Source organism: Spea bombifrons, chromosome 1 (genome assembly GCF_027358695.1).
Source record: "Spea bombifrons isolate aSpeBom1 chromosome 1, aSpeBom1.2.pri, whole genome shotgun sequence".
Lineage (NCBI taxonomy): Eukaryota > Metazoa > Chordata > Amphibia > Anura > Pelobatidae > Spea > Spea bombifrons.
The window spans coordinates 46,055,993-46,068,899 of record NC_071087.1 but is presented as its reverse complement, the minus strand read 5'-3'; the positions used below and the strand labels follow the sequence as shown (position 1 = coordinate 46,068,899).

General features: G+C 40.0%; 1 protein-coding gene across 1 annotated transcript; it reads left to right on the top strand.

Annotated features, from left to right (window-relative positions):
- Positions 1–7,389: 7,389 nt before the first annotated feature.
- On the top strand, positions 7,390–10,856 carry RPL34 (ribosomal protein L34). Its single transcript, XM_053461513.1, has 5 exons — positions 7,390–7,462; positions 8,457–8,531; positions 8,614–8,713; positions 10,448–10,551; positions 10,724–10,856. Exons 2-5 carry the CDS (start codon positions 8,467–8,469, stop codon positions 10,806–10,808), a joined length of 354 nt encoding a protein of 117 aa, XP_053317488.1. The 5' UTR covers positions 7,390–7,462; positions 8,457–8,466; the 3' UTR covers positions 10,809–10,856.
- The last annotated feature ends 2,051 nt before the right edge of the window (positions 10,857–12,907 follow it).

Here is a 12,907-nt window from a genome sequence, read left to right as displayed (position 1 = left end):
CAATTAGGAGATTCTGCATTCTATATCTTCACAGCAGGAGGAGGCGGCCATATTCCTTGCTAGAATCTCTCCGTCGATTCCGAGCACAGATCTTCGGCTCTTCATTACTGGATGGAGTCAGGCACAATTACCTCCATCATATTCTCCATTGCCAACTTCAAAGAGAACTGCGTTTCTGTGCCTACCTCCCCCCCTCTTCTCTCTCTAGTAGCAGCCACAGCTTGACGTCCCAGAATATTTCTTCCACGCAGACTAATTAATAAGACTCTGACTTATCATATTCGGTTCTGTTCTTTGATGTGTTACCTTTGTCAATCATCCTCTTTAATTAGAAATTTCAACGATAACTATACTTATCTTGTAACAAGATATAAATTGAAATTTCCCAGCACAAAATGATGCAAAAGTTACGGTGCTGTTCACATTGACAGGATTAAGAAATAAGGAAAAGGGATTATTTTGTTTTTCATTGTCGAAATACATGCGTAATCTAGTATAATCAAAATAAGGAGCTCAGTAATGATATGCACTAAAATTGAAGTGGGAGTTACTGATGCATAATTAATTTTTTTTTTTAAACTTTAATTGAGATATAAAGATCATATTTTTTAGATTTTACATATCCCTTACTAATGGCCTCCATAATATACAGAAGCATTTTTTGCAGTCTGCTAATTGGTGGTAGCTATGTATTTTTTTGTATTTTTTTTTTAATTTTTACTATATTTTTGTTTTCTTTGTTCACTGAACCAGCATCCTCAAATAAGAAATGTAGTTTCTTTAACATTTTCCTTGAAGGTAAATCATACTAAAAATGAAAATGTGTCCTAATTAGCATTAGCAAGTGTGTATTCTTCCATTGCGTGCAGGTCAGAGATATGCCACAGGCAGTAAGGAACAGAGGCGTCAAGGTGCAAATGGTCATCCACAGAAATAGGGATTATTACAATTCTGGAGAGTGGGTGCCGAAATGACAGTTTATTCACGTATGCAGGAATTCTAAAACTGGTCCTGTTGTAACTTAAAATATATATACACACACAAAGAGTATGTATGTATAGCTTTCCGCAAGGACCAGATATATTTAGATTTATGCTGAGCAAAGAAATGACAAAAACAAATTTCTATGGCAACCAACACAAAATACACTAATATCAATATGGGCACGTCTGAAAGCAATTATTCTGTGAATAAACAAAATTACAAAGTTTTCAATGTATTTCAAGCACTTCTATTTGAAGACATGTTTTACTTATCCAGCATTACATGGGCTCCCCTGCTACTTTGTCCACTGGGCCTGTGGGCCTGGTTGCATGCTATAGTGTAATTCATGTATTTGTCTGCACTTGACAACAGGAATACAATAATTGTCGTGCTAGGAAATGTGCATATGGGGGCCCACTTGGTGCATGAGGCCCCTCTACTGTGGCAAGGGTTTTGCAGAGGGACAATTTTATTGATGATTAGTAATAGTTCATTTTGTCCTCAAAGTTGATGTGTTAGAAGCATGAACAATGGGCAAGCGACTTTGACAAAGGCCAAATTGTGATGGCTAGACAACTGGCCAAATTGGCAGCTCTTGTGGGGTGTTTCTGGTCTGCAGTGGTCAGTATTAAAAGTGATCCAAGGAAGGAAAAGCAGTGAACTGGCGGCAGGGTCATGGACCCTGATGCTCATTGATGCATGTGGGGGTTGAAGGCTGGCCCGTGTGGTCAAATCCAACAGACTAGCTACAGTAGCTCAAATTGCTGAAAAAGTTAATGCTGGTTCTGATAGAAAGGTGTCAGAACACACAGTGCATTGCAGTTTGTTGCATTTGGGACTGCGTAGCTGCAGACCAGTCAGGCTGCCCATGCTGACCCCTGTCCACTGCCAAAAGCACCTACAATGGGCAGATGAGCATAAGAACTGGACCACAGAGCAATGGAAGAAGGTGGTCTGGTCTAATGAATCACGTTTTCTTTTACGTCACGTGGAAAGACGAGTGCCTGTGCATCACTTACCTTACAAGTGTAGGTCCTAGCTTTAGCTGCGTTGTAAATACCTGTAATAAATAATATATGTGATTCCAAAAATATGGCACATACTCCCATAAATAAGCAACCTGAGTGAACAGGGAGCAAAAGCGTTAATACAGTGAAATAACTGACACAAATTAACTTGTATATCTGTCTGGTGACCTGCTGGGAGAACACCTATCAAAAAAAAGATAAAAGAACATTTCTTGACAGGTGAGTTTGTGAAATCATCTCAATGCTCCGGGAAAAGAATTAATTAACAGAGGGGGGAAAAGAAAGAAAAAGGAAAAGCGGAGCAAGGAGAACACAGGGGATAATAACAGCCAGGATTGCATAATAAAAAATAAATGGTGTTCACGGTTAACAGAGTGTCAATGTATGACATTGTTGCTGATCGTGTGATACACAGAGTTTCTACACTAAGGGTAAACTGTATATTGTCTTTAGTAAATACCTGTTTTCTGATGTTAGGTCATCCAGATGAGTGTTTGGGGAGCTTGGAAACAAAAATCAAACATGTTGTTGATCTTTGGGTGCAGTACTGGAATACAGAATACACGCACACAGCCGTTCAAAAGTTTGGGGTCACTTGGAATTATCCTTGTTTTCTTACAAGGAAATTATGTTCATTAACAAAACATGAAATGGATCAGGAATACAGTGTAGATGTTGATTTTTAATAGCGTATCTTCATAGTCATACAGAGACCCTTTATCAGCAGTTCATCACTCCTGTGTTCCAATGGCACTAATACAATTTTAATTTTAAAAGGCTAATTAACCATTATAAAACCCTTTTGCAATTACTGTACACAGCTAGAAATGTCCTTGCGTTCCATGAAAACAGCTAGGTGACCTCAAATTTTGAATGGAAGTATGTATATTATGACTTATAATAGTTGGTTTAAACTTTTTTCTATAAGGGTGTTCCAGCAGGGTTTTAATAGTACTGGATAGTGTTCCCTCTTTTCTTACATATTACATATCATGAAGTTGTTTTATTCAGGTGGGAGTTTGCAGAAGAGTTGCCGTTTATGGTCATGGAGGAAACTATGCAGTATAAAGGGTTAATGCAGTCAGCTTTTTCTGCAAGATACATAAATGTATAATGTATAGTGAAAGAGACACTTTATTGCATATCAGTTGCATGTTCAAGTTTTGTGGTCTCTGCCTTGCAAAAGCATGGGGGGATTCCTCTGCATGCATGTGCCACTTTCCCAATGCCCTAGCTATTTTCCGTTTGGGAAATGTGTTTAGCTGTAATATACTCGCCTCCACTCAGCTCCAGCATACTCCACCTCCACTCAGCTCCAGCATTGGCTCTGCGGATGCCGCAGGCAATTTCAAGCCAATTGATCTCAAGCAGCCAATCAGTGGCAAGAACTGGCAGACGATAGACTAGGATTCCAACCGCAGGGCTTCACCTTCCACCTCAGGTAAGTGTGGTGCTGTGTGCCTCTGCAGGGTACTCTCACAGCAGGACAGGCACAGAAGGTTCAAAATAAAGTTTTATTTGACTCTGCAGCCAAATAAGCTCGGTCTCTTAACAGCAGGGACTCGCAGTTTGTTAATAATCATCAAATGAAATAAAAACAATTCTCTTCACACATAGGAGGCTCACTTCTATAAGTGGTCTACTGGGAAGCCCCAACCTGGAGACTTCCTACAGTGGCCTCTCCCTCAAGTTCAAACTTCAAGCACTTTTTCAATTAAACGTTTTTTAATTGATACGAAAAGTAGAAGCGGAAGAATTCATAATTGACAATATGACAAACTGACTCAGAATACATTGTAACAGCAGTGGATTAAAAAACATATTAGCTGAACATTCATATGAAGTAGCTTGTAACACACAGGAGTGACAGTGAGTGGTGTCTAGTGACTCTTACATAGCAAAGAGCGGACGTGATGACAGCTTTCGTAGCAACTCTCGCCCGCTCACCATGAGCCGACTAGTATGTCATCTTTCCTGGCTTAATTCTAGCAATTTTTAAACCCAAGTAATATGTCTCCATGATCCACCTGTGCAGCCCTGCCTGTGCTGTGTAGGCAGAATTGTAGGCCTGACTTTAACCCCTTGGTGCCTTGGAGTAGTGAAGAATGCATATTAACCCCTTCAGTCCCAGGGATTTTTGGTACCTCAAAGCCCGGAGCAATTCGGCCATTTTTGCGGTATGTCGGTTCAGTGATTATTCTCCTTTCCTGTGTACCCATGTAAACTATATACTGTTTTTTCAAAGAGAGATAGAGCTTTCTTTTGATACCATAGTTGGATAATTAGCTGAAAATGTAGGATGAGAAATTTAGTAAAACCTAGCAAAAATAAAAAAACAATTATTTTTTTTTATATAGTTTCCCTCTGAATCCTCACAAAATTAGGTAAACTGATGGAAGATCCCCTCCAAGGTTATCAATTCAGGTTTATATAGAATTTCTATACTTTCCCACCACTTATAGTGAACATACTATAAGGTGTTTTTCAGCATGGGAGAAGAGTGCACTCTCCTCCCTGCGATTCCCCCTGCACCGATCACACTGTGATCTCTATGCAAGTCTGTGATCAGTGCCTTATCAGAGCGATCGGATATCGCAGCAGGGTCTAGACGTGACGACCGCCCAATCGGGCATTTAAAACTGTTTTCCGGTGTTCACGCCGGAAGCTGTTGCCGGAGATTGGGCAGCAGAAAGCCAGCGATGCTGGCTTCTCCTGACAGAGAGGAGTCCAGGCTGTCAAATGACACAAGAATGGCAGGACGTACCGGTGTGTCCATATGTGTTTCTTTAGATGCATTTGATGGACGTACCGGTACATTTATAGGGGACTGAAGGGGTTAAAGTACTCACAGGGTTTCTGTTATTTAAAGTTTCTGTTTCTGTTATTTAAAGTGGCCTTCCCATTTACCACACTGAGCTGATTCTTTACGGTGATGCTGATGAACTTTGTTGCTCTATAGACTTTAATTAGGCAGATTGTCCAGCTGGGTGAATAAGAATGAACCATTATGTTGTTTACCACAGACAGTATGGTAAAGTATGTTGTGCAAAACGAAAAATAAATGCACATATTTACATTTATCTGGCCCAATATAATGAATAGTCATATTTATTCACTCTACTATATTGCTCCTCTAATTTTCAATGGCATTTTTCAAAAAATGTGTCTAGTGGTGGACATTTCATCAAAATTACATAAATCAACAGGACCTAAAAATTAACTGGATTTATATTGTATCTATCTGTTGTGTGAGACTACAGATTTGGTGATATTTACATGTAAGGCTTTGCTGCCACATTGTGTCTACTGGTGGTATATTACTAAAAGAGATAGTAATAGCTATGCTAACATCACAGTAGTGTAAAAAAAGAACACCCTCTGAATTTTTTGGCTTTACATATCAGGAGATAACAACAATCATCTGTTCCTTAGCAGGTCTAAAAATTAGGTAAATACAACCTCACATGAAAAATAACATATTACATTGTGTTATGACTTATTCAAGAAAAATAAAGCCAAAATAGAGAAGCCATGTGTAAAACATGAAGTCCACTTTATGATTCAATAGATTGTAGAACTAAGCAATAAGTCAAAGTAATCATTTTCTGTATGACTTTCATTAAATACCTGCACAAAAACAAGGAAAGGGTGTTTCTATGTTTTTTTTTCCTGAATTAAATTCTTGAAAATACTAATCTTTAAATAGGGGTCTATTTACTAGAACCTGAGTTAGCCTAAGTGTCTATAAGAATCACTAATTCAACTTGTCATGATAGGTTGAACCATGCTCATTTTATTGTGAAATACAGTTTTTAGCTGAAAATTTAGGATGAGAATTTTAGTAACAACTAACAAAAATTGGAAAAAAAACTTGGCCCTCAGATTGACCTTAGAAAACCTGCTTGACATAATACGAATATGAAGACCATCACACAGTCACCATAAAATGACTCAAGTTGTAGCTGTGCTATAATTAAGGTTATACCACTTTGCAGGAACGTTATATTCATAGTGTATGTGAATTGCTATATCTCTGGGGTTTATTCTCTAAGGTAGTGATGTGATACAGTGTCGAGAGAGATATGGTTTCAACTAATTTACTTTATGAAGGCCCATCCCCAGTAATCTTCTGCTGCAGGAAGAGTTTGGCATATAATGCATTGTCAAATCAGTGACAGTTCTCTAAAGTTTTCATACCTATTAAATTATGTTACTTACAAGGCCAGCTCACTCATTATTGGAGAAGCCTGTCAGTGTTGGCCCTTCTTAATGAAAAATGAATTGAGGGAGATAAAACTACAACATTCCTGCCAACCATTAAGTGAACAGACCCCTGTCCAGAAGTTTCATTTTAAAGTTATCCAGCTCAAGGAAGGATATGATGTCATCCATTTGGTTCCACTTGATATGCTTCAGGACGCATATGCTAGACCTTTTCAATCATGTTACATGGGCTAATAAAGTGCATCAATATAAATTGACCTGTAGTAAAGTATTTGGTTTGTCTAACATAACTTCTCACAACTTAATCTCATACATGGTCCAGATGAGAAATTGTATCACGCTCCTCTCCATTACCTACCCACCAACCAAAACATGCTTCCCTCTTACGTGTTAACTTAGTCTTAGGTTATTGGAGTGGGGATATACCTCGATAACTCACTGAATTATACAGCTGCCAGCAGGGGCGTAACTAGAAACCTCTGGGCCCAACACCCAAATCTTCTGCGTTGTGAGGTCTTGGCATGCCCCACTGCCCACCCATTTCACCTGGATTCAACAGGATTGGCCGCCGATGTCCCGCAAGGGTAGGTTCTGGGTAGCTGGGGCCCAGGTATGATCTAAGACTTCCAATGGGTGCTTTTTGCATCACAGACTTTTGGTTAATGCATTTGGTGAGTCACCATTTAAACTCTTAATCATGGTTATTAAGGGGGAATGTTGCAGGAGTCTCAAGGTCAGTTTATTTAGAAAGTTCACAGTTACACTTAGGGACTGTCAAAGAGCACCTTCAATAAATATATACATACATAATTACAAACATATATATATATATATCCATATACATCCATGTACAAAGTCAGTACTATAAAAAGAAGAATGGAGTACAAAATCATTTTTAAAAAGCCATCTGGTCCTTCAATGTGTCCGTCACTGTCATTCTTCCCCAGGAAACAACCTGTTTACGGGACACGAGTGGCTGGCGTTATGGCTAAAAATACTGACAAGATTATTTAGGGGTCGTGCATAAAGCGTCCGTGGCCGCGGTGTCCAGGACTTGTGTGAATATAAAGCGTATCACGCGTTTATTACACAAAACATTCTTCCTAACAACACAACAGACACACACACTAGAACCACAAGTAAAAAGGGGGCGGGGACCGAGGGAACTTCTTCCATAGTCTCCTTCCGCCCCTCCTTCCTTCCTCTTCCGGTGACGGCGGCACCAGGTATGGCCGCTCTTCTGTGTATCGCTGCTTTCCTCGGCCTTTTAATCTATGTCCATCCGCAGCCGTGTCGTGCTCCTGTGGGTAGGGGAGCAGTCGGGGTGATAGCACAGGATGGTGTTTATCTGGAATGGGCTAAATTGTTAGGGGTACGGCGACCTGACGCCGGGCTTCATATGCTGTGTCTAGGGCCTAAGAGCCGGTTGCCCCCGGTGGGGGCTTGTATCGTGCTGGTTAACTGTAGCTCCAGTCATGCTGTGCGGGGTGTAGAATTTGTACTGTAACGCGCGCGGCGTGGATACTTCACGCATCAGCCTGTTAATGGGGGTTCTGTACTGCTGTGGGTTTATATTAGCGATTTGCATCTCGCGATAGCTAGTGCATAAAACCCCTTTGCTAATGGTTTAGAAGACACGTGCCATTAACATTAAATAATCGGGTTTCCTTTACGAGTATGTGGCGTTCTGTTTAAAGCTTAATGTAGCAGCCGTATTGGCGTCTGGGGCACTGTATAGTACCCTCAGTCACTGTTATGGGGGATGGGATGCTCAAGGGATTAGATATTCTTTGTAAATTCTTCTTGCGTCTGATTATGCATAACTGAGAACACTGTCACCATGGGAAGTTGGTTAAATATTTTTTGAACAGCATGTTAAAGTATTTAAATGTGCATGCAGGCTTACTAATACTAAGCAGGGCAGTTGATAAATGGAACAGTCTCCCAGCAGAAGTGGTTCAGGCTAATACAGAGAGGGATGTTAATGTCCCTGGGATCGGTATAAAGATATCCTGAATATATAAGACATGAACAACGACTGATTAAGGTCTTGAGTCTCTCCATTGGGGGAAGATGAGCTGATTGTCTCTCTGCCATCAAACTCTCTGACCTGGTTTTAATATAGTGTAGGTTACTTGTAGCGCTGACCTCTGGTGTTGTCACAAGTGACTGCGACTCCCAAAAAATTTATTTACTTAAGATGTATGTTTTGCTTTTTAGATATTAAAAAATGGTTCAACGCCTGACATACCGTCGTAGGTTGTCCTACAATACAACCTCCAACAAAACCAGACTGTAAGTATGTTTCGGGTTTGGTTGGTATTCCCGTACCCGTTAACAGTCCCTCGTGATGCTGATGTGTGTTTCTTATGTGTAGGTCCCGGACACCAGGTAACCGAATTGTTTACCTGTACACCAAGAAAGTTGGCAAGGCACCTAAATCAGCATGTGGCATCTGCCCAGGGAGGCTCCGTGGTGTAAGTATTCTAAGCGTGTTGGTTGCGTTGTATGGTGTGTATGTGGTTATGTAGCTTTTTGTTAGTGAAATTCATGCTTGCCTTTCTGAATTAGTAAGTTAAGTTTGTTAAATGTTTTTGGAGCACTTGTAGGAAAGCGGTTCTTGCAGTACATCACTTCACTTTACAGGAGTTATGAGAAAAACGCTTCTCCCCGTTATTTGCTAAATCCTTCTTAAACAGCTGTTTTTTGGTTTCCATATTGATATGTTCGCATAAACATTTGTAAATGATTGCCAGCTCACGGTGGAGAATACAGAATTTATCCCAACTTCTAATTGGCAGGCGAAGGTTAGCTGTAGGATGTCGGTTTGTCAATTTAGTTATCTGAGCTGGTCATGGTGGTTACTGTTCTCATACTTGTAGAAACTACAGGGCAAAAACATTTTAATACTAAACAAGGGTGCTGGCACTTTCTGGCCTGGGGCTAATAAAGCCAGGTGGCCCTACCAGCTCATTGCACCCAAACATACACACTGGCATACGTGTACATTTAATTCCATTGCACCACATACACATTCATTCATGCTAGCATACACTTGCACATTCATGATCCCTCTCCTGCACCCCCTCTACCTCACCTGCCGCTTTCTCTGACTGCTTGAACACCATGGGAGCAGCTTCCCTTTCACAGTGGGGTCAAATTAAATTTATGGTTTCTGTGTGGCCCAGGGCAAATGTGTGAATACATTGGCCTCTCTCGAGCCCCATTTAGGTTTGAGTCTTTACAGCAGAAATGATGGGTAGACTAGATGGGCCGAAAGGCCATTAAACTCTATTACACTACTGAGAAAGTGGTGGATAAGTAGGACAGCCTCCCAGCAGAAGTGCTGGAGGTTAATACAGTGAGGGCTTTTACACATAACCTTATGCCTATATCATGGTATCTTGAAGATGAGACCAAGGACTGATTAAGGTCTCAGTCTTTACAGCAAGAAAGAATTGGAGGAATCTAGCATCAAATGATATACTTATTGAATCTACTGATGCAACAGTCGAGAATAAAACAAGCAATTCACTATAAGCACATGTAACTGTATAATATAGAGAAATAGTATATCCCATTATTTAACTCATTCCATGACAGACAAGTGTAGGTCAAAACGTTGCCTGTCGTCATTAAAACATCTAATTTGAGGTCACTTCAACTAATTTACTATGGACTTTCTTACTATTGTCTTGCTCCTGTTTTCAAATACCAGCAAAGTTTAGTTATCAGTTGTCTGTCCTCTTAAAGATGAGCACCCACTGTTCTCTGTATGTGGCCCTATTTATGTGTTCGGAAGGGTTACCGGAGAAGGCATTGGCGTAATGGGTTTTTGTTGCAGGCAAACCTACATAAAATTTGGTGTGGCTGTTCCATAGTTACTATTTCCCATGGCGACCCATCCGGTCTTCGCTGCAGCTTGGTTGTTGCCGTTCCTAGCGGCTTTTTTGGGTACTAGTGGTTGGTACGAGTCTGAGCTGGTAACAGGACCACGGTACATGAAGGATCCGTTTTGTTTTGCAACAATGCATGACTTGGATGATACTTGGTGAAGTTTGCAGATAATTATGCAGGTTTATACATTGTGTCCGTGTAGTGATGAGGTTGCGTGATGTGACAGGTGGTATGGTCTGTACACTTGAAACCAATAGTTGCTGTTTGTGACCTTTTACATGTGTTGTATATGTAACATCCTTGTTGCCTTACAGATCCGTGCTGTTAGACCTAAAGTGCTCATGAGGCTGTCAAAGACAAAGAAGCATGTCAGCAGAGCATACGGTGGATCCATGTGTGCAAAATGTGTTCGTGACAGGTACGCTTTGACTGGTTTTTACGTATACATCCTATGATTAGTAATGAGTAGTGCCGCTCTTGTGCTTTCATATATAAACATGTCAGAATCCATACCATTTAGTTATGTGCTGATGCTTTTTCCTGCACACCTTTTTCATGCTGTTCACGGCCTTTTGCCATTTCATTCACAGAATCAAGAGGGCATTCCTTATTGAAGAACAGAAAATTGTGGTGAAGGTGCTGAAGGCTCAGGCACAGAGCCAGAAGGCAAAGTAAAATCATATTTGCATTGATTACATCAAAATAAACCTGTTCCACTTGTAATTTTGTGTCTGGTCATTTTTACTGTGCAAATGCCGCCCATCGGTATATTCCTTACAGAACTAGGCAGCTATTCAGTGTGTCTGCTGAGTGTGTTTTATTACATAACATAACATAATATCTGATGGCAGATAACCATTCGGTCTAGTCTACCAATTTTTCCTGATGCACATTTTTTCTGTCTTAATCGGTCCTTGGTTTTGTTTTATCACGATAGCTTTATGCCGATCCTGTGTGTTTAAATTGCTTCTACCACTTCAAGTGGGAGGCTGAAACTTTGGCTGTCGTCACATGGCATTTTTAGCCTCAACTTCTCATATTGCTTCTTATAGACTGGCCATTTTAATTCTGGGGTGAATAACGGGTAGCTCTTAAGAGCTTTGTGATGCTCACCTACCTGATTACTATTAAACTAAGATGGAAACTGGAGCTCTACAATGGCTGTAAAATTAATACTGTCATTCAGTGGAAATATTTAGGAACGTAGAAAGTGACGGTGGATAAGAACCATTCGGCCCATCTAGTCTGCCCAACCTCTGAATACTTAGTCCCTGGCATTACCTTAAATCTAGCTTAGCCTTATTTCTATGCCATGCTTATACTCCACTGTACTAACCACTGTCACTTCTGCTGGAAGGCTATTCCATGCATCCACTAGCTTTTCACTAAAGTAATTTCCTGATATTTAAACCTTTGTCCTTCTAGCTTAAGACTGTTCTCTTGTTGTGGTAGTATTTCTTCTTGTACGTAAACTTTCTTCATCGTGTTGATTCCCTTTAGGTATTTAAATGCTTCTATCGTATCCCCCCTGTCACAGCTTTATTCCAGGCTGTACATGTTAAGGAACCTTTCCTGGTAAATTTTTATTCTGTAATCCATGAACCATTTTAGTAGCCCTTCTCTGAACTTTCTCCAACATGTCGATATCCTTCTGGAGATTTGTTCTCCAGTACTGTACACAATACTCCAAGTGAGGTGTCACCAGTGATCTGTAAAACAGTTGCCGCAGCTCTGACCATTTTTCCAGGTTACCTAAATCATTTGGCTTCTCCCTCCAGGAACATCAACCCTGTTGCAAAATTTGTCATCAGTAAAAAGACACTTCTTACCATCAAGACTTTCTGCAGTATCACTAATAAAAATAAAGAGAATGGATCAAAGTACAGATCACTGAGAGATCCCACTGGTAACAAGACCTTGTTTGAAATATACTCCATTGACTACAATTTTTTTTTTCTTAAAATAAAGTATCCTAAAGATTGGAAGCTGTTTGGAGTGCTGGGATTCCTTTTCGTTGTGTGCTTCAAGAGGGTTTATGCTGTCCCTTTTTTCCTGCTAGCACCCAGCTTCCTGGGAGTTGAGTGCAGAACCATTTTTTTTTTTTGCGCGATGAGCGTAGACAACCTCCGCTGCTGCTGGCCAGTACTTCCGCTGGGGCTTCTATGATAGAGCACCGGAAGGTCATGCCGACACTCCGTCATAGAAGCCCCAGAGGAAGTGCTGCCAGAGAGGAGGATACAGGTCCCTTACAGCGCTGTGGGGGATCTGGATCATAGTCTTGTAGTCAGGCCTCTATTTGAGGTCTGATTATAAGATGACCTCGAATATAAGACTAGGGGTATTTTTCAGAGTGTCTGTGCTGGAAAAAACCTTGTAATTGAGCTAATACTGTGTATATGTAGAAACTAAGACTCTGTGAACCATTGCTTCAGAAAGCTCAAACTCAGGCCAACATGTCTACATGGTGATACACATAAAGGATATACTGAATTGTTTTTACAGACAAGGCCACTAGCATGCTCCATGTATAAATCAAAACAGCCTCTGCTATTCTTAGAAATTATTTTTGCAAACATGTTTCACTCCAAAGCTTCTTGGTATTTATATATATATATATCTATATATATATATCTATATATATATATCTATATATATATATCTATATATATATATCTATATATATATATCTATATATATATATCTATATATATATATCTATATATATATATCTATATATATATATCTATATATATATATCTATATATATATATCTA

Coding starts and splice junctions, on each gene's coding strand:
- RPL34 (XM_053461513.1), top strand. CDS start 8,467: ATGGTTCAACGCCTGACATACCGTCGTAGGTTGTCCTACAATACAACC. Junction 8,714..10,447: donor GCCCAGGGAGGCTCCGTGGT/GTAAGTATTCTA, acceptor GTTGCCTTACAG/ATCCGTGCTGTTAGACCTAA. Junction 10,552..10,723: donor GCAAAATGTGTTCGTGACAG/GTACGCTTTGAC, acceptor TTTCATTCACAG/AATCAAGAGGGCATTCCTTA.